The sequence below is a fragment of the Podarcis muralis genome, chromosome 14 (genome assembly GCF_964188315.1).
Source record: "Podarcis muralis chromosome 14, rPodMur119.hap1.1, whole genome shotgun sequence".
In the NCBI taxonomy this organism is placed as follows: domain Eukaryota; kingdom Metazoa; phylum Chordata; class Lepidosauria; order Squamata; family Lacertidae; genus Podarcis; species Podarcis muralis.
The window spans coordinates 28,187,826-28,213,421 of record NC_135668.1 but is presented as its reverse complement, the minus strand read 5'-3'; the positions used below and the strand labels follow the sequence as shown (position 1 = coordinate 28,213,421).

The 25,596-nt window shown below is 42.7% G+C and overlaps 1 protein-coding gene across 3 annotated transcripts in view; it reads right to left on the bottom strand.

The window, feature by feature from the left end:
• Window positions 1–1,940: 1,940 nt before the first annotated feature.
• The window catches only part of IQCH (IQ motif containing H), an 80,303-nt gene continuing 56,647 nt past the window's right edge, over window positions 1,941–25,596 (bottom strand). For 2 of the 3 annotated variants that reach the window (XM_028705380.2, XM_077919054.1), the window contains exons 16-22: window positions 24,806–25,092; window positions 10,233–10,397; window positions 5,383–5,505; window positions 4,791–4,852; window positions 4,099–4,207; window positions 2,725–2,825; window positions 1,941–2,204 (exon numbers count right to left, since the gene is read on the bottom strand). In XM_028705380.2, the coding sequence (XP_028561213.2) occupies window position 2,204; window positions 2,725–2,825; window positions 4,099–4,207; window positions 4,791–4,852; window positions 5,383–5,505; window positions 10,233–10,397; window positions 24,806–25,092 (848 nt within the window). In that variant the 3' untranslated portion in view covers window positions 1,941–2,203. The remainder of the gene's footprint in view (window positions 2,205–2,724; window positions 2,826–4,098; window positions 4,208–4,790; window positions 4,853–5,382; window positions 5,506–10,232; window positions 10,398–24,805; window positions 25,093–25,596) is intronic. The other variant, XM_077919053.1, reaches the window with a different exon arrangement.

Genomic DNA, 25,596 nt, shown 5'->3' with positions numbered 1-25,596 from the left:
CTTTTCTAACACAACTAGTACACACGACTTAAATAAAAAGTGTTCTTTCCACCGGAGTGTTTGGACTAGAAAGCTGCTGCAATTCGAACAAACAAACAAATGAACTCTGTGGTGATTTATCTGAGGGAAACTCGTGGCTCTGAACCATTAAGCATCGTCTGTGATGTGAGGAGAATAATTGCGCAGAAGAGCGAGCGAAGAAATGGGAGCCACCTCTCTTCCCCCTCCCGCCCCCACCCACCCCTCATCCTTCAAATTTGGATAATTATAAACAATATTTCAAACTCAGCAATCTTAGACCAGTGAGCTGTAGAGCAAGATTGTGCTAATTAATCAATTACTACGCAACCACGTACCCTGTTTATGTACTAGAATGCACTTACAAGCCACTAATTATTAATCATCGTCAGTAACACATTTTGACTCAACTTTACCTTTGGATAATTAATAGAGCAGGGAGAGCTTTAATATATTTCTTGATTAGCAGAAACAATGGGGGTGGGGGTTGTAGGCAAGACAATAAACCTGGATACTGGTGCTAGGGGTTTTTGGGGGGCATGTGTATGTCTCTAGAGCAGCCCTTTGGGTGCCATTGCATTTCATGGGCAGCCAGTATCTTGTATCCCCAGGACCTTGCCTGAAATGAAATTACAATAGAAGAGAAAATAAGTGTGTGTATGTGACACTAAGAACTTGGATGTACTAATAGTTTTGAAGCTACTGTTTTGGAGTACAGTGGTACCTCGGGTTAAGTACTTAATTCGTTCTGGAGGTCCGTTCTTAACCTGAAACTGTTCTTAACCTTTAGCTACCACTTTAGCTAATGGGGCCTCCTGCTGCCGCTGTGCCGTGGCCGCGCAATTTCTGTTCTCATCCTGAAGCAAAGTTCTTAACCCAAGGTGCTATTTCTGGGTTAGCGGAGTCTGTAACCTGAAGCGTCTGTAGCCTGAAACATCTGTAACCCGAGGTACCACTGTATAGCTGCACAATGGGACTTTGCAAAGTCACCTGTTTGGGTGGGGGTGATGCTCTTGTCTCTCAAGTCATTATCAAAAAAAGGTGACAGCAGGACTAGGCCAGGGGCTGTTGCACCTTAAAGAGACCACCTGCTCTTTCACCCTTCCCCTCCTGGCTCTGTTTCCCTACTAGCTGGTCCTTTTCAGCATTTTGTATCTTTTAAGAACTCATGCTCAAGTTTGCTTATTTCCACCTATGACAAATTCACAGAGAAGAGGATCAGGTTATCAATGGATAAAGGACATGATGATTTTATAGTACCTCCAGGTTGCCTCTGGATGAGTGTTCCTGAATTCCTGAAGTCGGCCTGAGAATATTTTTGTAGCATTTGTTTATTTCGATATTTTAAATTGTAAACCAAAGTGGTATATAAATGAAATAAATGCATAAATGCACTGTTTGAAGGCTTCTCATTGAAGTATCTGTCTTGCCACTGTGAAAACAGAAGAGTGGACTACATGGGTCCCATTTGATGTCAGCCAACTGCAAGTAAGGTTCTTCTGATGCTCCCATTCAGTCTGTTTTTGCCTGTTGTGTTTAGATTGTAAGCCTCTGGGTATGGGACTGACCTATTTTTAATCTGTGTATGGCACTTAGTAAATTTTATATGTTTTATTAATGAAAGTGATACAAATAATATTACCAGGACTCAGCTCCAAAACCTTCCCCCCAACCCCCAATGCCAGAGCTGAAACCCAGAAGGACTTGTGAAGTGGAATATGAGCACACTATACCTATATGGGATCTGGTAGAGCAGGAGTGCCCCATCTATGGACTTTGCTGCCATACAAATGTACTCTAGTTATTCAGGAAAAGGAATGTCCAAAAAATCATGTATTCTGTTAGGAAAGCTTTCATATGGAATAAGCTTGGGAAATTATAGGATCCCCCCCCCCCCCCAGGAAGCAAAAATGCCAAAAATATTTTCAAAAATAAATACACTTACTTTTATTGGAAGTAGAAATCAATACTCCTCTAAGCCATATAGAGGTAATAGCATCTGATACAAAATTTTCAGTGAAAACAAATTCTGTGAGTCAGGATTCACTATTGACACTGGTCTATGTTCTGCTACACGTATTTTTCAACAATCCAAAACACAGTTGTAGGTGGAGTGTTTATTGCAGTGTAGGGTACTTTAGCACTGGAAACCAGGCGGATAATTCAAGATGTTCAGTGAGCTTAACCTACAAGAAGAAATAAATTATAACTAAAAAACAATTTAAGGTTTCTTTAAAAAAAACTTTTTCCTGCATTCAGTGCCATCCTACCCTAAAGATAATCACAGGGAGAGACTTATTGTATACAAACATTTTACTATTTGTTTCTAAAGTAGTTGAATTATGAGAGACTGTTTTGTTAAATTTGAGAGCAAATATAGTGTAGAATTAAACCAAATGTGTCTTCTTCCACAGGTTGTATTTGGGATGTCACCGCTCCCCATGACATATTTCACAAAACATAATTTTAAAAAACCAGAAACAACCCAAATCTGAGAAATTAAACTTTGACTGTTGTGGCCCAGGAAGAGGAGGATAGGGTTGCCATGAGCCAAGCAACATGGTTGGAAGGTCAACAGACAGTCACACTCCGGCAGAGCTTGTGAGCATAAAGTGACTGAAAAGGGCTATTTGAAAATGAATAACTTATTTTCCCCAGAGACATGAGAATAAGGATGAAGAAAGATTACTTTTAATGTCTACTAACTATTTTGTGGAAGCTTGTGCTTTCAAGTCCTCTTCCTCTTCAAATTTTAACTTGTTTTGCTCTGTAACTCCCAGAATTTTTTCAATCTCTTGGACAGCTCTCTAAAACAAAATCAAACACTTCAAGTGGCAGAACAGTTGTTTATGCTCCCTGCTCACCATTGCACCAGTAGTATCAGGAACTCACAGAAAGAGTCACTCTTCAGAACTGGCCCAACCAATTGGCAGATTTGGCAGGCTTCTTGGTCTGAGTAGTAACTAAAGTCAACACAGAGCTGAAGTAATAGGGTCAATCTCATTCAGGCTAAGGCTGAAGTAGTCAGGACTTGCAGGTAACTATTAGAGCTCAAATACAGTTGTTTCACCAGGAGCAGTGTGGGAAACCTTTGGACCTCTCAATGTTGTTGGACTCCCAACTCCCATTTGCCCCAGCTGGAATGGTCCAGAAACATCTGGAGGGCTCAAAGTTCCCCATCATGGGGCTATAGCACGAAATACTAGTAAGCCTCCTTGACTCCTTTGAAGTCCTGTGCGTTTTTTAAAAGCCCACCTAATCTACCTTCTGACACTGCTGTGGAGTTTCGACCTAGATCATTTTGTGGCATGTCTGTCAGGTTCTCCTGATAGTTGATAACATGGCCAGTACCAGGCCTGAGTAGGCCTTTAGCTTAAGGCTACCAATGAGCCCCCTTCCTAACCACTGGTGTCCACCATCGCTTGCTCCCCTGGCACCATTGTACTTGCCAGTCACTCAATCCCTCCAACTAGATGAACTTATCTAGTAGCACTGCTTTCTAGGAAATATAACATGGCAGCCACTCTGTTCTGATTGGAGCTAAGTAGCTAAATGGCTCCTATTCCAGAGACCCAGGAAAAGTAAGTGTCAGCCCTAGTGGTACGTCCTGCTGGAATGCACTAAAACAGAAGTCCCTTCTTTGGCCTGGGCATCAGAAACAAATCAAGCTTACTTATTTGTCATTTCTTAATGTATGTGTTTTAATATATCTTGACGGTTTCATTTTGTAAATCAATAAGAGTAGGCTTTAGGAAGGACTGCATGAATACTTTTCTGTGCCACCAATTAGGAACTCCAAGAAAGGATAAATATAAGATGAAAACCTAATTGCTCTTGAAGAATCCTTTCAAGTATACCAGTGGCTCCCAGCTCAAGCAAGTCTATGTTACCACATCTAAAAAAATAAATTTAACTAGCAGATTGACTGGGAATCCTACAATATTGACCTGTACACAGTAAAACATGTACTGCTATGGAAAGAACCCAGGATGGCTTAACAGTTGTTTATAATACAGCATGAGGTGTTTTCTGTCCTCTAACAGAAATTTAACTGGGATCGTTAGTTAATTAACACCTCACCTTAAAATTGGTCTCGGCATGCATATTAGGTGCTGATAATTCTTGATAGATGATGAAGAGTTGCTGAGCAAAGGTCATGAGGACCCCCTGGAGATGTTCTCCAATTGTTCTGTTAATGATATCCAAACAAATGACTTTGCCAATGATTCCATTCACAGGCTTAAGAACAATCGCCCTCTCATTTGGGCCTGTCAGCCCAAGGAATTTAATGAATATTTTCAATCTCGTAAGGTGGCAATCTTCAGGGAGATATGAAAGATGAGGCTCCATTTTAACTTGTCAGTAGAAAGGATTTGTGTAATAAATAATTTTTATTAATCAAGTAGCAGAGGAGAGCAAGAGGTTGAGTCATTCCAAGCCTTTTCACTTTGGGCATCAAATATGTGGCTACATACCACCATTGGTATGAAAATATCACTGTATTACTAATATTAGAGCATGGTGCTGTAAACAAGTATTCAGTGTGACTTGGGCAGAAGAGGACATGCTGCTTGTTTGTGCTCATCCTCTATGTACATCTATGGAATTCCTTGAACCATTTGGTGGCCTTACCCAGGGCTAGGTACATCTGTGAATGAGTTACTTTCTCAGGAGCATGTATGGAAGACTAACCCTTAGCCCACAGAAGGGAGTAGAGGTGTTCAACTAGAGGATTTTCAATATGCTTCCAGAAGTCACTCTTGAAAACTTACATAATTCCAAATTTGAGCCTTTTATGGTCTTCAAACAGAGTAAAAACAGTTCCTTCTTTTTGCTGTTGGAGTAGAGGGAAAGATGTTAGCATTGCATAATGTCAACAACTCCTCCTCTTAAAAAAGTAAGATGCTAAACTGTATTACGGTGTGAATAATCAGAATTAGAGAGAGGTGGTCACTTTAAAGCCAGGCCTGAGAGCTTTTTGCTTCCTGGCTGACATGTAAAGTTGTCTGGAAACCATGATAGCTGATCTATAAGCCCCACCCCCTTAAAACCCACATGAGTAGAATCTGACAACAGTTGCGACAAGTCAGCAAGATGTGTTTCGATTCAGAAGCTTGAATTTGAAAACAGGTTTTCAGGTTTTGAGATTGGGTTAGTGATAGATGATCATCTGTGTTAGAATCTCAGAGTTCACAGAAAGATTCTCATGGATTATGGTGATATGTGAGAGAATCACAGAGGCCAAAAATTTGGAGATTCTAACTTTTCTGTAATCAGTCTAGAATGGATTTGTGTGCTGTTCCTCCTTCCAAGCTACTTTCCTACCTCTATTTCATTTAAATGCAAAGCACATGATCTTCCTACCTGGACATCATATCCAACCCCATGAGCCTTGCACATATGAAGGAAAACATTATAGTAGATGAGGGAAAAGTTGGCATGTCTGATCGAATTGCTCATGGCAACATAGCGGCTGACCGTAGCAGGCTGACAAAAAAAGCAGAAGGGAAAAAAGTTGACTGTGACAAAGCACTAATACAGCCTTCCCAGATTTGATGCCTTCCAGATGTTTTGAACTGCATCTGCCATCAGTCCCAGCCACCATGAATGGCTATGCTGGCTGGGACTGATGCAAAGTGTGGCCCAAAACATCCAGAGGGCACCATGTTGGGGAAGGCCACACAAACATATTCTTGCTTCAATACAGAGCCCTTTTACAAACATTAAGCTAAATCTGGAGTTTATTATAAATCCTGCAAAAACAATTTACCTCCTAAAAGACACAAATTGTAATATTTGAGGCTAACTTTATAGTCACGGGAGCAATGATAAACAATGTTTGGTAACACAAATTATTATTATTATTATTATTATTATTATTATTATTATTATTATTATTATTATTATTTTCTATGGACACAGCCCTCCCAAGGTGGCTCAGCAAAGATAAATAGCTTCATATACATAACAAGTGAAAACTGAAAATGGTGGTGGCTAGGGCCTCTGTAGACAACAAGGTAGACATCAAGGGGTGGACCCCAAGCAGTGATTGCCTGTGGGCATGGGCTGGGGGTGGGGCGCAGCTCTACAGTTACAATATCTGGTCCTCAGTGAGAAAAATGGAGATTAGGGTCCATTAAGCAGTTTTAAAACTGCAATAACTGAGTGTGTTTACATAGCTTAAAAGAGAAAGTAAAAGAGAAAGCATACAGCCATTGGAGCGGCATACCGGTAGATAAATTTAAAAATGTGTTACAATAGTACAGTGGTAACTCGGTTTACGAACTTAATCAGTTCCGGAAATCCGTTCTTAAACCGAGGCATGATTTCCCTAATGAGGCCTCCCGCTGCAAGTGCCCTTCCTCCATTCGGATTCTGTTCTTAGACCGAGGTAAAGTTCACAAACCGGGACACTACCAGTTTTGCAGAGTTCTTAAAACGAATACAGTGGTACCTCAGGTTACATACGCTTCAGGTTACAGACTCCGCTAACCCAGAAATATTACCACGGGTTAAGAACTTTGCTTCAGGATGAGAACAGAAATCATGCTCCGGCGGCCTGGTGGCAATGGGAGGCCCCATAAGCTAAAGTGGTGCTTCAGGTTAAGAATAAGAACAGTTTCAGGTTAAGAATGGACCTCTGGAACGAATTAAGTACTTAACCCGAGGTACCACTGTAGTTCGTAAACAGGGCTGTTCTTAAACCAAGGTACCACTGTATCTGAAAACACCAAATTAATTATTCTGAGAAATGTCTATGCAGTCTGGAAATTCACGAGAGAGCCAATCTGGGGTGCCAACTTGAAAAAAAAATGGGGGATAAGTCCCACCCTGCATAATCGATCACAAAATGTGGTGCACACACATCATTTGAATGGCAATGCCATCAACGTGGGGGGCGGGGAGGCTCCCTCAAATATTTCATTGGGTGGTAGCAAAGGGACCTTGGCCCCTAGGAGTTGGATCCTATGGATCCAATTCTGCAAATTTTGTAAACTAAATTTCTTTAAATTTCTGGACGGGTCACCAGTAGATGTGCTATAGTATTATATGCCATGCTAGCTAGGGATGTTAGGAGTTGTAGTTCAAAACATGTGGAGGCCACTAGGCTGACAAAGGTTGCCATATTGGCTCTCATGCAATTATAACATAAGAACGTTCTCTGTGATTTTGCTTTTGACTTGCTGGGGCTTCTCCTGATGTAACGCTTGGCATTTTTTAAAGTGATGCCCTTGGGTGAACGTGACACATTACAGAAATTGTTTTTCATTTAAGTTTTCTGGGATATACCTTAAAAGCATGATCTTAAGAGCTTAGGAACTCTTTAAATAGTTGTTTCCTTAACAGTGCGGCACTGGCTGGAACTGAAAGTAAAATGCTCAGATCGATATGGAATTTTTGCCCAAGATGTGTTTTCTCACCTTCTTTTATTTCTTAGCAAAGTGCTATTGATTGGGCGGTTTCAATAAAGAGGTAAATAATAACGTGCAAGCAAAACTGTGTTCCCTTTCTAGAAGAAAGTGGTGGCAGAAGGACAAAGGTGTTTCGACCAATGCGTGTGATATTTGCCAAGTCATTTCAGAGCCAATTCACCAAAGTGTTTTAATTTCAGTGGGGTGCATGCAGCAATACACAAGAACAATGGAGGAAGCTTAGTAGAATTTGCATGCATCTTATTTCTTCTTAATGGGCTTCCTTGATGTTCTGCACAAACTTACTTGAGTTGCATTAGAATGTTCATGATCAAAACTAAAAGACCCGAGATGCTTTTTAGTCTAACCCTCAGACCTAAGGCATGAAAACTGTGGCGGTGGCAGGCCCAGCCTCATCCCCTTTCCAATCTGCCGCTCTGGGAGCTGTGATCTGTTGCATGCCATTGCTATTCCCAGTGGCACTCAGTTCCCCAGTTTTGCCTGCCATGGTTCCCAAAGCAACATTGCAGGCAGACTTGTGCTCACATGCACAATATTACAAGAATGCTGGCAGCCGCCGGGAGCAGCAGGGGCCACAATTTGGCTGGGGTCCTAGCCTGAAGCGCATTTAGCACAAGGGGTAACCCAGCCTTGGCTGAGAATACTTGGAGAACTAAGAGTATTCATTGTCCAATCAGGTACCCAAAGCTCTCGGAAATTTCTTTTGGCAACAGAAGGCCACAAATAAAATAAATGAATGCTTGATAAAATAATCCAAGTAGCAGTTTAACAAGCGTAAACTTGAATGTGGCGGCAATAACACAGAACTATTGTTTAAGCGCAGGCATCAGTTTGATGAGGTGCTTATTTCAGCTACAAAGCAGGCAAACACATGCATAATGAACTGCCGGATGAATTATTAATGTCTTGCTTATTTAGCCTCATCTGTCTCGAAGATAATGTATCCTAAGTATAATGAGTGATTGGTTTTGTACATAATTACAGTAGCAGCAGTATCTAGGAAATTTGCTCTTGCAAAGGAGAATTCTAAAAATAAAAATCATCACTCGCACTCGGTCACCGCTCCATTTTATCAAAATCAAAGCGAGCAGCCTGGTGAATGTGTAATAAATTCGCGGGGACGGAAGCATTATTAACATCATAATTTCACATAAAGTGTTTTTACTTAATCATTCATTACAGATCATGCGCTGTAAAAAGATTTGTCTCCTGTTTATTTCTCTCGGTTCTTTAAAAGATATCTCTGACACACTAGTCCTCTTTTTGTTGCCGCTGACTGCTAGGTAAGCAAGATTTGAAGGAATAAAAAAGGGGGGATTATAGGCTGGGAGTGACAAATTTACGTTAATCCTGACAGAATTTTAATTAAAAAGTTGCTACTTGATTACTTTTCATTTCTAAAACATGTACTACTGGGACTAATCATATGTAATTTACTCCTCTCCAACTCAAAGTAGTGGTGTGACAAGAACAATAGATCAGAAGCTCATTAACCTCTAAATTACAAAGCTCTGACACTTTTTGGATGACATAAAATCTCTATCTGTAGATGGATAAGAAGAGGTTTCTGGTCCATTCTGACCAAGCATAAAAATGGGAGGGTTCCACCCCTAAGGCAGGTTTTAAAAAGACAAATCTGAGTTAAAAAAAATTCTGCAGATAGCAGGTTCCCACTTCTACTACTGAAGTTAAACACTGGTTCAAAAAATGCAAATATGTTCCCTTTGTGGCGAGAAGAAGATCAATGGCAGGAGTAGGTAAGAAGGTGGATTAAGAACACCTAGCTACTTTAAATGGCCTAAAGTCTCCAGGGCAAGAAGAATGACACCCCAGAATGCTGAAGGAACCTGTAGGTGTTATTCCAGAACTACTGTCTGCAATCTCTGAAAATTCTTCAAGAACAGGTGAGGTGCCGCAAGGCTGGAGATGGGCAAATATTGTTCATATCTTTCAAGAGGGAGGAAAGGCCCATCTGGGTAAGTAGAGTTCTAGCAGCCTGACACAGATACTGGGGGAAATCTCAAAAGATTAATACGTAGTCATCCTGTGAGCATAGAAAATAATGCACTGATTACCAATGACCAACATGGGTTTCTCAAGAATCAGTTGTGCCAGACCAACCTTATTTCATTTTTTGGTAGTTACTAGTTTGGTAGATCATAGAAACGGCATGGGCACAGTATATTTTGCTTTCAGTGGAGCATAGGACAAGACCTCCCATTTTTTACTTGTTAACCAGATGGTAAAATATGAGCTGGATTATATTGTTAGGTGAATCTACAACTGCTTGAGCAACTGTACCCAGTGAGTGCTCATTAATGGGTCTGTGTCTACCTGGAGAGAGGTCTTTAGTGGAGAGCCAAAGTGTTCTATCCTATGCCCAGAGTCCTTCAATATTTTAATAAGATACTTGTGTGAGGATACAGAAGGATATGCTTATTAAATCTGTAGATGATGGGGAAAACTGGGCGGGGTGGTTACACCATAGAAGACAGAATTAAGATCTGAAATGAATCCTGCATTATGGGGGGATGGACTAGATGACGCTTGGTGTCCCTTCCAACTCTAAGATTTTATGATTCTATGATCCCACAGGCTGGAACCGTGAGACAAACAAATAAACAAACATAGCAGCATTGATCTGTCTTACTGAATGTCACAGGGTGGCTCAGGACACCAGTGCAATGGAGCAGAGGGGAAGCCAATCCTGTTCTGGCTCCCAAGCAATTATTTGCCAACACAGTGGCTAGTAAGAGGTTACTTGGGTTATTCATCACTGACCTGGGGTGGTTCCTTAGGGGGGCGGCGGCTTTTTGGTTTACTTGGAATGACCTGGCATTCAAAGCGGCTTAACTTGCAATCCAGTGTTCCGTTTGTAACATACAGCAAGACCTGTGTCAAAGCCAGATGATCGCTATAGTGCAGATCCAGGTCTACTGCCCATACCTAATGACAGCAGAAAAAGAAAAACAAGGAAAACTTTTGTGGCAGCACTCCTGTAAAGGAATAGACATTTGCTTTCTGACAGTTAACTGCACAATCCACCTCCTCTTCTAGGCTGAGAAACAGACATCACTACTTCAAAGTTAAAATAATATTTATGGGAGAGCAGCAGCTGCAAGTAACTCAATAAGATGGACTAATTGTTCTGATTTTTTTTTAACTGTTTGTAAACATGTGTCATATTAGTTCCATCCCATTGGCCCATAACCCAACCACCCCCAATCTGGTGCCCTCCAGATGTTTTAGACTGCCCCTCTCATTGCCATACTGGCTGGGGCTGATCGAAGTTGGAGTCCAAAAGATCTGGAGGTCAGAAGATCAGGGATGGTTGCCCTGACTAACAGAACAATCCAATCCCCTGATTTGCCATGCTGGAGTGGGTCTAGATTAAGTGGAGGTGTCCCTCTGTCCAGCACCCATGTAGTTCTAGGCAGTTTCCCATCCAGGCACTGACCAGATCCAGACCTGCTTAGCTTCAGCAAGGTGGCCTCATGCGCCTATGGACCACAGCCCAGGAGAAATGTACTCAAAGATAGAGAAACAGAGTGCCGCTGCTGTTTATGCATGCAAAGCTAAGCACTTGCTTGTGAGCACATATGTGATCAATTCCACCAGCAAGAGTCTTTCAGCATTAACTGTGATGTGCTAATGCATCAGTCAGCAACAGCAAAGCATCTACAATCCTGCTAGGTAGACTATAAAAATATATATTTACAGTTGCATTTTAGGAGCTCTGAAGCTAACTTGCCCCAGAGACAGCTTTGGGATGCAAGCCATATCTCAGTTCTACAATCGGACAGAACTATGCAACTGAGAAAAAAATTAAAGAAAGTTATTATCTGATTTCAGTTATACATTAGGGAGCAAGAATTTAAGAAACTGGGCAAGACAGATAAGACTACGCAACTGAGACAAATTATTCTGGGGGAAACCAAAGTATTTTTTATTTATTTACTTATTTATATATAGCACCATCTATGTATACAGCACTTTGTAAAGAACAGGTTTGACAGATCCCTATCTCAGGGGGCTTACAATATAAAACAGACACAGAAGAAAAACAAATGGGAGGTAATGGAAGCAGGGAAGAATATGTGTTGATTTCAAGTGCCTGTTCTTTGACTTAGTTACATGATGATATTGTTACTAGGAGGGTGCTCCAAAGATTTCTAGGAAAGGTAAGCATTGAGAAGAGGGAGGGAGGGAGGGAGGGAGGGGAGGGCAATTCCAGGCATCAGTAGCAGCAAGGAGGAAGGGATGGAGTCATTTCAGAGAGCAGAATGGGGACATTTGGATAGCTTTGGGTGGCGCAGCTGGTTAAGTAAAGGTCACGGGAAGAAGGGATGTGAACAGAGATTTTGGTAGATGGGGTGCAGGAAGAAGCTGATGGAGGGTTTTGAAGGTAAGCCATGAAGCTTATGCAGGATCTGGGACTGGGCAGGAAGTAGTGAAGGAGTTTAAGGAGAAGAGCCATAGGATCATAGGAAGTTGCTTTAGACTGAGTCAGACCACTGGTCCATCATGCTCATTATTGTCTGCGCTGACTGACAATGGCTCTCCAGGGCCTCAGGCAGCAAACATTATCAGCCCTACCAGTAGGTACCAGGGATTGAACCTGGGACCTTCTGCATGCAAAGCAGAAGCTCTGCCCACTGAGCTAAAGTCCTTTCCCATGTGACATATTCAGAGCAACAAACGAGGCAAATAAAGCTGGCAGCAGAGTGCTGGGTACAGGCGAGTGAGACACAGTAGGTGGGATAATAGGAGACCCTAGAGAGAACAAAGTTTGCAGCCATGAAGATGAGAGCTACAGAGGGCACGGAGCAGATATTTTGCTGAGGATACGGACAGCAAAGGGCTGTAATTTGTCACATTGTAAAGAGAGAAGTGGCATGATTTGGGAACAGATTGCATTTGTGGGTCCAAGGAAAGATAACAGAAAGCCAAGGCTTTATCCTGATCAACAGGGTGGATGGTGATGCTAATGGATAAGGAGCAGGAACAAGGAGAAATGGGAGAAAATGGGATAAATTTTGTATGGACACATGGAGCTTGAGACAATGCTGACGCACCCAAGCAGACGTATCAGAAAGGTAACTGGAGATGGAGGATTGGATGGATGGCAAATGATATGGATGGAGTGGTAGCGCTAGGAGCTTATAGGTGGCATTGAAAACCATGAGAAGTGATGAGGCTACCCAGGGGGGTAATGTATACAGAAAGAAGAGTAGAGGGCCAAACGCAGAGCATGCCAGGCATCAATGTGGGAGGGGCCACAGAGCAGCCACATGGGCAAAGATGTCACATGAGACACCCAAGCTAGAAGAGACACCTAAGGTGCATCTTCCAACTGGGCCCATGATCCAAAGGTTCTTCAGAGAGTTCTAAAGTAGGCTAAACACTGGCTGTAGTTTGCCTATCATTACGTCATGGAACGTCATCATTATCCCAACTGTTCAGAGTGAAGATGTCAGCGACAGAATGTTAGCAAGCAGTCTAGCTTCTTTAAGGAAATGTCTATCTGTGTTTTGGGCCAGGTGGGTTATATTGGGCAAGGAAACAGGGGGAACAGTAGTGTGGGGCAGTAAGGGCAAAGGAGCGACAGGTACTTTGACTTAACTGTCCAAATGGCTGAAAAGTTCTGCTTCTGACAAAGTAATCTTCTGGAATTTCTATTCTCTCCCCCCCCTCCAAAAAACCCACCACAATTCTAATGACACTTATATGGGCAAAGCATGGGTACCTGGATGGGCGGGGGGATATGGTAGAGGAATAATACTAGGGGTGGCCTGCAAAGGGAACTGAAGAAAGGGCAGTCCCCCACACCTGCCTTTTCCTAACTCCTATTAGTGCAGGTGGCCCTGGCAACATATGTGGCCCCAGAGTTCTCCCCCGTTCCCCGTGAGCCATCTACACACCAGTCTGATCTGTGAACATCAGTCCTTCGGAACAAATCTCACACACAATGACTTGAATAAGCCACTGAATGGTAAATGGCATCATTATAAGGCTATTAAGAGGTCAGGCAGTCAAGGCCTCTTGCTAAACTGGAGCTAATTTCTGAATCATATTCACAAAATAATGCCCTTTTTATAACAGCAAATAAATCACATCAGTAACAGTTGTTAATAACGAACTGCCAAGTATCTGTTGCGCGGTTAAATATCCTATTTGTCAACTTAAATATTTCCCACTGCATGGAGGAAAATGCAAATTGGATGCTGATGGCCAGTATTCTTTGGTACATTTCAGGAGGAAGATTTGCCAGTTATAATTCTTTACTTCCACCCTTGCCCACACCTTCAGATTTGCTCTGTGGGGAAATGAAGGCCCTTCTCTAGTCCTGGCTTAGCATGCTGCAGAAGCTTAGATGAGCTACCTGGGTCTGTTTATTTATTTGATTGGAACCCCCTTTAAGTTAAGCCATAAATCAGTGCCTCTTTTTAAAACAGTATGTGTGGGGATAAGCGCCCACCTTGTGAATCTGCTACCTTTCTTCAAAGCTTGCCACTGTTTTCTAGACCCTTTCCCTCTTGATATGCTCCTTAGTTTTCTAGTCCAGTTCTAGGACTACAAGTGATGAAGCCTGAAATATTGCCTGTGGACTGTGGCTTCCCATAGCCCAGTTTGGATTCTAGAACTCACAAATGGAAACGGTGAAGAAAGGAAGCATTTTTGTTTCGTTTTGTCCCTTGCACTTAGGAAGCCAGAAATGTGGGGTGTCCTACTCTCCCCCACGAGCAGAATGATTCATGATGAAGCATCTCTAATGACTTAGCTCACTAAGCACTTAGTGACATGGAGGAACTGCTCTTATCCAACACTCCCTGCGTTGTGCACAACCATGGCATTGCAAATGTGATGCCTAGTTCACAGCCCACTTTGTGTGGACAATCTCAGAAGCCAGTGGGAAGCTGAGCAGGGCTCCCATCCACATTCCTTGCTTCTTTCCCCACAAACATTCCAGCTTTAAGGAATTCTTTGCCACCAGACTGATATGATGGTGGTACTAAAGCCCATTTGGGGGAGATTTCCAAGATGGTTTGTTCCCCCAAACTTGTTCCTCTTAATGATATATAGAGAAGAGCAGGGTCTAGGATCTTATTGCCTTCTTATTAGTTGCAACATGGAAATTGCACAACACTGGCACTCCCCAGGCCTTTGCTGTCTACAAAACTGATTCTGCAAGATTTGGCATTTTGCCCTTCTAGAGAAATTAACCCACTGAGCTAGATTATCTAGCGACCTCTTTCTCAGTGTGTGGCTTCTGTTTATTTCCTATGTTAACAAGAATACATCCTTCCCATGACCACCCTTGGCTCATTTATAATTTTGGAAAGATAATCTTATTTAATGCATAGTTTTGTCTGGACTGTTCATTTTGGATGCACTATCTGTATTGTGACCCTGCTTCTCTCTCTGGGTTGGGACTATTGTCCTGATTTGTTGTTTTCTGTTTGACTATGTTTTCACTTTGATAAACTCTTCAGCTAAAATAAAAACACTAGCTCAATTCTGGGAAATGCAGGTTTATTAATTACATTTATATCCTGCCTTTCCTCCAAGGATTTCCTGCTTTTATCCTCACAACAACCTGCCAAGGTAGGCTAGGCTGAGAAGTGGGGGCAGGGCCAAGGTCACACAGGAAGCATCCTTGCTGCTTGGGGATCTGAACCTAGGTCTCCAGCACTAACCATTGCACCATGCTAGCCAAGAACAGAACACCTACGTTCAGAGACAGCTTCTGATCATTGCAGGGGATTACAGCAATTATGTATACCTTTGCCTGTATCACACCTCACTTTCTGGTTAATCCAGTTGGCCTCTGATCCAATCCAGGAAAGGCAATTCTTACATCTCTAGCAGAAGCACAATAAACTATGCCAACTGAGCAGAAATAGGGCCAAATCCATTTAGTTTGCACATATTGCAGATTTTAAGATTTTAATGAAGGTCAGCCCTGCTGCTGCCATGCGCTTTTACAGAGATCATGGATATAAATGGAACAGTCCCCTCACCTGCATAGTGAGAAGTAGCAAAGGTAGCAGAGCACCAGACTCAGCTGCTAGTGGTTGACATCTCAGCTCAAAGTAGAGGTCCAGCATAGCAGATGGGGCCCCATTATGCTAAGTCAGCAAGCCCATGACTTCTCTTTGCTGGTGGGTGGGTAGTCCCTCCCTCCCAAACCTGTATCTATGAACTTCAGGCTTGCACAATTATCCCAAACTGCTAACTGCCACAGTGCCTTGCTGCTCAGTGCTCACTTTGTTGTTCACAAAACCGAATTGTTTTCATTAGTTCAACATACAGGTAGTGGTGTGCTTATGTTATGAGATCTGCAAAGGTAGGCAAACAGATGTGAATGGAATCTTATTAGCCTCTTGGTTAATGGAGATATTTTCATTTCCTGGGGGCAGGGGTGGAAATCCAGCAAAGAGGGGAGCTAGATATTGATCTTGGAATGCCTTGAGCGGAGTCCTTCTGCTAAAATAATATTTCTCTCCCATCGCTACAACCCCATCACTCTTCTCCTTAAGTCTCTGTGCTGGCACCCATCACACCCACTATGAACTCCAAGCTCCAATATGTTTATGTTGAAGACTCTTTGGGCCGCAATTATATCCTCGGCACCACCTTCTTCCCTTCCTCACACCATCCATTCTGCTTCTAGTCCTTCTTCTAGGAGCCGGCTCCTTCCTTAAAACTGCAAAGCCTTCCCAAGACAACCACTTATTAGGCTGTTCTCTTATAGCCCATGACCACCAGCTTGCCTTTCCCTGCTCACTGTGTACCTTTGACAAACTCTCTGCTTTGGCAAGCAATGCGTTTCTCCTCTTATCTAGTGAACAGTCCCAAAGGAGCTGCTAAATCAATAAATGATAATGTGTGAAGCAAACATTTGCTAGCCACCTCCAGATGTTTTCAACTCCCATAGAGGCCAGAGCCTGTTGAGACATTTTGCCACAAAAAGGGGCTGCCCTGCTTGTCCTGAGAAGTGGGCAGGACCTCTGCACTACTGCAAGGGACCTAGGCAGTGTGTCTCCTGCACCACTGGAGCCCAATTAATTTTGTTGTGGTTGCTTGGGAATGCTTCTGCTAGTCAGCCATGGCTGTTTATAAGACAAGAACCATAGGAAGCTGCCTTATACAGAGTGAGACCAATGGTCCACCAAGCTCAGTATGGTTTGCAGTTCTCCAGGGTTTCAGGCAGGAGTATATCCCAGGCTTGCAGGGAGATGTTGCTGGGGACTGAACTTGGGAGCATCTGCATGCAAGGCAGATGTTCAGCCACTGAGCTACCGCTCTTCCCAGCCATGCTCCTCCAGCCCTCCTTCTTCCTACTTCTCCAGCCTTCCTTGTGGGATTTGGGTATGTAATTAATGAGGGTGCGACTGGCTACTTTGAAATTCCCACACAGGGTTATTTAATACGGGACATGGTGGTGGGCAGGATCTCAGGTTGTCAGCAAAACCAAAACCCAAGCCATCGGGTGTGGAGTGTGGAGACCGCAAAATGAAAGCATGGTGAGTGAATAAAGTCACAGTTATGGTGTCATTCTTTACAGCTGCCATAAAAATGTTTCAGCTTTAAAACGTGAGAAGGGCAAGGAAGCATAAATTCTTAAACAGTTACTAAATTATCGCTTTTCTTCCCTCGGTTTAATTGTTTCTTTCTGCCTCCAATATTGACTTCTACATTATTATACAGAGTACACCTGCCTTTTTTTTTTTTAAAGAAGTGGCTGGATGACACTGTAAAAATGCCAATTAGTAAAATATTAATGCAAGTCGGGTTTCTCAGAAGAGAGCTCTCTTCTTTATTATGGTTAAAATTCACCACGGGACTGAATATTTTAGCCAGGATTGAAGACTGTTATCTTATTTGATTGCCATCTAGTGGTAATAGGTAGAATCCCTCCGATTTAAAAAGCATGTAGCAGCCAAAAACCGACAGTACAGAGGAGGTTGAAGAAATTGCTTTGAAACACATGCAGATGAAGACGCATGGTTCACTAAAGAGGCTGGGGCCAGCATCCAAAAGGTATGGATGTACAGTATGCAGGTGGAGATTTGCTTCTGAATATCATTGCAGTATTTCCAGTGCCGAAGAGGCAAACTGGGATGCAGGTGGAAAAGCAGGTTGACTCTTCAGTGGCAGGAAGTGTGACTGCGAAATTAGAAAGCAAATATTTGACTGTGCATACGGTTCTCTTCTGATACTCTTGGGAAGCTAAATCCTGTGCTCACTTGTCACATCCTTCTCTTTCTCTGTGCTCCTGGGATCCTGGCACTTAACTCAGTTTGTTAATTCAATACCTGAATTTTAACGATATTTTCTTGAAAACCTTTTCATTCCAGAGCACATTGCTGAACCACTGCTGTGCCCCAGTGCAAACTCTGCTGAAGGGAAGGCATCTGCACAGGAGCGGTTCCTGCAGGATTGTGCCTGCTGCCCTTAATTGGCTTGAAAACTCATCATCCAATAGAGTTCTCTGTGGGTTAGATTGGAAACTACAGGGAAAGCTCCAGCAGGAATTGCTCTGTGTTGCTAAACCACAAAGTGTCTGGGCCTTTCTATTACATCCCCCCTCCAATTACATAATTAAAGTCACCTATGATATTTTGAGGCATTCCTTTGACATAGGCTACATCCCACTGGAGATATGTATATAATGAAGGTTTATATGTTTTACAAAATGTTCTGTTTTCAACAATAACTTCCATTACGCCATTTGTCTCTCAGTAGACCCTGCTTCTGCCTTTATAGCACTTGTGAAAAACAAAGTGCTTATAAAACCAGGACTCGAGAATATAGATCTTGACAAGCAAGCAAAAACAGCAGTTAAAGGGCACTTGCCTCCCTCGTAACAAGGCCTCCGTTCTGTTTTCTGGGCTGCTTTCACTTAAGATTTTGATTTGCTTGCTTTTGCTTTAGGGTCGGTTTTGTTCAGTGCCTCAAAACTTTTGAGTCCCTTCAATCATTACGATGATGTGCTATGGCGGGGGGGGGGGGGGGGAGGGGAGAGCTGCATATTCACCAGCTCCTCTGAGTTGATTACATTATCCCAGTCAATAGGTTATTTGGGTAATTTCTAGGAAGGTTTGCTAAACCAGTTAAAAGGCATTTCCCCTCCCAGCTTTTAATCAATGGAATAACAGATTCAAATAGGTATTATTAACTTAGTGCAGATTAAACTCTGTGGATAGCCATTTTTTCTCAGCTAAATAATCATAGATAATTTGTTTGGGAAATCAGCTTAAAGCACAGGGCATAAATAAAAGAGCTGTAAGCACACAAAGCTGGATGGAGAGAGCCTCACATGCGCACCAGGGAGCTCACAGAGCTCCAATACACGGGCTCTCCCATTCACTACAATGGAGGGGTCAGCATCCTGTGTGCAGAAGGGACAGATGCATAGGGCGTGGCTCCCCCTACTGGAATGAAAGGAAAAGTCCCGGAAGGGAGGGGAACTGCTGTGTGCCAACCATGAGCTCTCAGGCTCCTCTTTAATTTTGCCCATATTGACCCAGCAGACCAATAAAGTGTTTTCTTTCAATAAGACCAATAAGACATTTTCCTATGCAATTTCTCAAAGCCCCCTTTGGCTTTCTGCAAACTAGCTTTTCCTTGCCATGACCACCAAACAAACAAGGGACGAATTGCCTTTCCATTTATTGAAAGAAAATCATAGCACTTCAATGAACATTTATAAGCAGTTTGCTCTAAAATATGTTCAATAAAATTTCCTAAAAATGAGATGAAACCAAAGCACAGCTGTGCCTTACAAACAAAACCAAGAACTGTACCAAACAAAAAAAAAAAAAATAACAATTAAGAATCAAGAGTCCAGGAAAGCTTGACGAAGTGTATTTTTAAAAAGAGGTGCTTCGAGGTCACTGCTACCCCTTCCTCACAAATTCCCCGAGGGAGACCACTCCAGAGCGTGGGTGCTGGCAATAGGAAGGTACACTTCCATATTATCACAAAGTGATAATCCACTGGCCATGCTATAAACCAACAGGGTCTCCTGGGAAGATCTAAAAAGTGGGTTTGGTCTGTATTGGGGTTGTGGGGTGGGGGAGAGGCTGCTAGTTATCCTGGTCCCCAGTTGTTTCTGGGGAACCTTTTTGCAGCCTGAGGGCCACATTCCCTTCTAGGGAACCTCCCAAGGGCTGCATACCAGGGCAGGGTCAGAAGCAAATGTGGGAAGAGCAATGAATATGCATTTTACCTTTGTGTACTAGGCTGGTTCCTACAGACACTTCCACACCCCCCTCCCTATCCTTCAGTGAGGCATGTGGTCTGGGGAGAATCTCAAAGGCAAGGTGGTGAGGCCTGGAAGGCAGGATTTGGCCCTCAGGTCCAAGGTTCCGCATCCCTAGTTTAGGCCTTTAAATGTCAACAACAAAACCTTGAACTTGGCTCAGCAGCTGACAGCTAGTGCAGATCTTTCAACATCAGTGCAATATATGTACAGGTGGGTGTCCCACTAATCAACCTAGTAACAGCATTTTGTACTAGCTGCAGTTTTTGAACCAGGCATAAGGGTAGCTCCGCGTACAGCACATTACAGCAGTTTAATCGAAAGGCTATCAATGTGACCACAGCAATCAAGCAGCAACATGTTTTCTGCACTGTATTTCAAGTGAAGTGCCACTTTTGTTTTGTAACCTGCCCATAATCTCCTTCCCTTTTGAAATCTGGATACCCACTCAGTCCAGCAGGAAGAAACTTGCAGCAAAGCGGGTTCTTACTTTCACACGTTCCCGCCTGGGCATCCACTGCAAAGTAGGTGTGCTATTCCTGCCTAGAGGCTAAATTCCAGAATCTTTTCTCATCAGTATTTGAGGAATTTCTCAAGGAAACGCATTTGAGACAAGACACATTTTATATCTGAATATGAATTTTGCAACAGTTGAATTCTCCTCAAAAGCTAAGAAAATTAACCAGTCAGCTCTCTACCTGATGTATGAACAACACAAGACTTGGGCTCTAACAAATCAATAGAACGGATTTTAACTGCTGGAAAGGAGAACACACAACACATTGATCTAGGCCATAATAACTCTTCCAGCTGGTGAGTTAATCCTCAGGAAATGCCCAGTACCTATGGTGTGGTTCCTTGTGTAAAATGGATATTAAATGTATGCTTGGAATATGGTCCATCATTGAACGATGCTGGAGGTGAACAGGCTCTGTTGCTCTTCAGAGACTACTGGGGCATACGTAGCTTCTCAGAAGATCCAGACACACATGGCTTGGTTCCTGCAAACATGGATGTCGACCTCTAAGTCCTACTTAGAGTAGGCACACTAAAATTACTAAGGTACTCTGAGTAGAACTAACATTGAATACAACCCATAGGCCTCAATTTACATAGAAGCAGCAGCAAGATTGACCATGAGATTGGCACGTGTTTAGAACCTAAAGGCTAGAAGACGAAGCCACCAAGAGACCTGATTACCTTTTCACATGCCCCCCATAGTATGTTTCAGCACCAATTGCATAATATATCAGAATCACTCATGTCAGGTGGTGTCATGGGCTGTTCTCATCATCCTGACTCAGCCAACCCATGACAGGTGATGGCTGGGTCTGATCAGTCAGGCTCAAATGCCTTTCCTCCTATATTGCCTGTGTTTTGTTTCACCAAAAGCCTCGCAGGCTAAGCTCTGTACTGCAGAAGTGCCATCTAGGCCCCAAGAACCAATTCCTGTCCATCAGGCCCTACAAAGCCCCAGCCTTCTAATCAATTCATCATACTGGAGAAGAAGAGTCTGCCTCTGTATGTTTTTGGACAAGACTTGCTTTGTATCATCTTGATTTCACTTGGAACCTTTGGGAATGTACTTGCCTTCTGACCTTTGCCCAATGTTTCTAGAACTTGACCCGGGAATGTGCTACTACCTGGACAACCAGCAAAATATGGCCCAGAAGCCTGACCCCCCATCAAACTCAGACACACAACTACTTTACTGTGCGCACATTCAGTCTAAGCCAAGAGTCAATTCATGTGGAATACAGTCCCAATTTCTAGACTCCCTTGAGTGGATTCATCCCAGCCAAGTGGATAGAAGTTAAACATCCTATCCTAAGTGGTTTGGGGGCAGGCAAGCAACAGCACACTGCTCAAAGTAACGTGGAAACCAGGCAAAAAAAGTAAGGATCTGTGTGTGTCTTATTTCAGCAACTTTGCAACTGGTGTACTAAAAACCCTTCAATTCCACTTGATCCAAATTTCCGTGATGTCACTAGGGTCTTTTTCATTGTCCCCTGGTCTCTTTCTAACCACTCCATTTGCAAATCAGGGCCATTTCAAGACATTGTGAGTCCCTAAGCAGCTGCTTTGTACCTGATATGCAAAGCCCAGGGTCTCTTGCACCTGAACCCGTGGTGCAGATTTCAAGTCTCATACGGCTGGCTCTTGACCAGGTCCTGAGGATGGCAGGGTAGGGCAGTTGCTGCAGCCCACCAAGAAGGTCAAAGGAAGCAGTTCCTAGGCAGCATTGCTCCAGGGAATAATGAAGCTGCCTGTATGCCACTGAGCATTGGGTGGTGAAGGTTGTAAAGATTATTTTCTATGTGGCTTGGCTTGCTTGCATGAGCCACCTGGACTCTGGGGTGACCTCTCAGTCTGCCCACCTCCTACACTCTTCGCTGACTAAGGAAACACATAAATGCCTGGGAGTCCACCTGAATCCAGCCAATGGCTGCTTCACTGGTGGTACCTAATAATATTGCCTCCCCAAGCAACTGCTTGCACAATCAAGCCAGACAGATACAGGTATTTGTCACCTATGCCCAAATGTCAGGTACCCATTTTTTTTTTCTTATTTCAAAGTTGTGAGCACCCAGTAAAAATCTGGCCACTTTCTGTTGCCTAAACAGCTGCGTTTATGCAAAAGATTCATATCACTATGACAGGGTTTTTTTGTGTGATTTTAAGATATTTAACTACTCTTTGACTGTACTGGCAACAGATGTTTAATGATATATTTAATTTTTAGATTTAGCAAAACAAGCATAGATCATTGGTTATTTTCTGTAAAGTACAACTCCGGAAGGATGCCTAAGTGTACAGTAAGTTCCAGAGAATTTATTTGAGCCTTTGAGCTACTGATCTAAAATGGGAACTGGGAAATTAGTGTGAGAGTGTTCGAACAAGTCTAATAGGATTTCTAGTTTGCCAAAAAAATAATGCTTCCAGAAGCACAATCTTTGGTGTAATCTCTCTCTCTCACAACAAGACAGATGGCATCATTAATTGCCTCTATATCTAATTAAGTTGGGGGGGGGGACTCAGCTTAACTAATGCTAAAGTTGTGGCACAAGCTGGGAAATGCAGGAAATTGCAAGGTAGAACAACTGAGTGGAAACAAAAAGGAAACAGGAGCTGATGGGAATAATAACAGAGAAGGTGTTTTTTTCTGGTGATGAAAAAGGAGTGAGATTCTTCCTGTGGAAATGCCATCACTAAGGAAGGTGGGTGATATGCCTGCATCAATCCCTTACATTTCAGAGTAGAGCAAGTTTACCCAAATATTGCAGTTTCTTGCCTATTAGAAATGTTTATCATTGATGACAATGACACATTTTCTGCATTAAAAAAAGTTAATGGACATGTTTTTGTTTTTATTTTAGTCCCTATGCATATCTATGCTTATCTATAGACTTATTTATTTACTTTGGGCTTTGGGGGTTAATTTAGGATCCTGGGTACTGAGTTGTAGTATTAATTACAAGCAGGCTATTCTGTCATGCTGGGTTTGTGTATTTTTTTAAAGCAATTGGATATGCTTGGTTGTAAGTTGGCTTGGGCAAGATAAAGTGACTAACAAATTCAATAGATAATAAAAAGTAAATACAAATATATTAAGGGCTTTAAGTATTTAAATATTTTATTGTTAAATGTTCATTTGATTGTAAACTGCTTTGATAGGTGGTATAGAAGCCACTAGTCAATCAATCAATCAATCAATCAATCAATCAATCATTATTTCTGTCTCAAAGATTAGCAACAGAGAGGTCAGTTTGTTCTTGTGCTGGTGCCACTGTCAACTAAGGGCACTCAGGGTTCACCTCCCCTAAAAGATTTGGTATAACAAGCCCCTACACAGTATCAACATCTCCCAGTTCCTGGTGTGAACTTCTGGGTCACACAGCCAGAGCAGGGGTCGGAGTAGAGAGAGGAATTATATTCAGTTCATACTTAAAGGCAAATCTACCTAATTCACGTTTCCTGAAACAACATGAGAGCTGAAATGCAACTGTCCTTCGAATGCGGTTCTCAAGTAATGCGTACAAAAATACATATACTAGGTTAAGTGTGTATATAGTACATCATATTGGGGAAAAGTACTTGCAAAATGTGTATATTAGGCAAAATCACATACTGTACAATGATTTGTACATTTAGGAGAAATTCAGACTAATATGCTGATGAACTTTCATGAGGACTTAAAAAAAATAAGGATTTGCAAACTGATGTGGTAATGAACTTAAGAGTGAAAAAGTGAGAAACCGAGAGAAACCAAAACTGACAGATGGGACCATCCTTAAGCCAGGCAGGACTAAAAACTTGATTTTTAAACAATGGTTGCTGTTTTCAAGGTAATGTGTTGTGAATCTCATCCCTGGAGAGAAGAGGGAGTACAAGCGAAATGTCATGTTGCCACTTTCCTCTTAGATTTGTACATTGGTTCCCAATACAGTTCCAAACACAATTCAAAGTGTTGGTACTGACCTTTAAAGCCCTAAATGGCCTCAACCCCAGTGTACCTGAAGCAGCAGCTCCACCCCCATCGTTTAGCCCGGACACTGAGGTCCAGCTCCAAGGGCCTTCCGGCAGTTCCCTCCCTGCGAGAAGTGACATTACGCCCGCCCTGTGGAATGCCCTCCCATCAGATGTCAAGGAAATAAACAACTATCTGACTTTTAGAAGACATCTGAAGGCAGCCCTGCTTAGGGAAGTTTTTTAATGTTATATGTTTTATTGTACTTTTAATGTTTTGTTGGGAGCCGCCCAGAGTGGCTGGGGAAACCCAGCCAGACGGGCGGGGTATAAAGAATAAATTATAATAATTATTATTATTATTCCAATGTGTCAACCTTTCTGGCCTGATCTTTCCCTCCTCCGTTCCAATGGAACCTCTGGAAAACCACCATTTTGCCAAACCCACCCAATCTGTCTTTGTAATACAGCATGTTTTCTGCGGATGGAAATTACTAGCCTGTGAGAGGAGGAGAGTGGAGTGCTTCCCCCCCCCCCCGCTCCACCTTTTATCATGATCACATTTCACAGTCTCTGCAAGTGTGTCACAGGAATTTAAGATTTCACTTTGCTGACTCACCTGCTGCCCCATGGTTTGAGGGTGGATGAATGTCACAAAGTCAATGGAGAAGTATCCAACCACTCCTCTGGATCTGCAGGCCTCTCCAATCTGAAGACACAGCCCGTTAAGGACCCGCGGCTCAACAGAACACTGGGGAAGGGTGGTTCCTGTGGAGCGCAGGGGACCATCTGCATGGAACTGGTCTCCAGAGGAAACCATTGAGATCTCTCCAGTTGGCTCTATTAGCATGTCCACTTTGAGGCTAGTGATGCTGTCTGAGGGCGGGAAGGCTTCTATGATGCCACCTAGAGAGAGAAAAGTTGCCAGGATTCCATCAAGCAGTGCCCCCCCCCCCCCCCGTACAAATTAAATGCTTGTTCTGGGATGCAGTATTGCCAGTATTTTCTCTTGAATGATTGTTGCCTTCCAAAAATAAACAACTTATCAGGGAAGGTCCTGCCTGGTTCAACAGAAATATTAACTTGACTTCAGCTAGGAACTGTGACTTTCAGTTTCCTCTGTGCTTATAAGGAGAGCCATTTTCTAGCCTTGGATGCCACCTGAAAGGGCATGTTTGTTGTTAGAGAGTCATTATTGGGACTGGAGGGATATAATTTTGTGTACGTTGAAGTAGAGATGAGATCAGGATTCCCAGGAGAAAGATGGAATGGGCATAGCCGCAATGCTGAGCTCCCTAGAGAGGAATGGCAGAACAATGCAACCAGATCAATATATATGCTGTGCTTCCATAATTATGTGAGCCAGCACAAAACTTGAGACACTTTGCTTCAAGTTCATGAAGAAGTTGT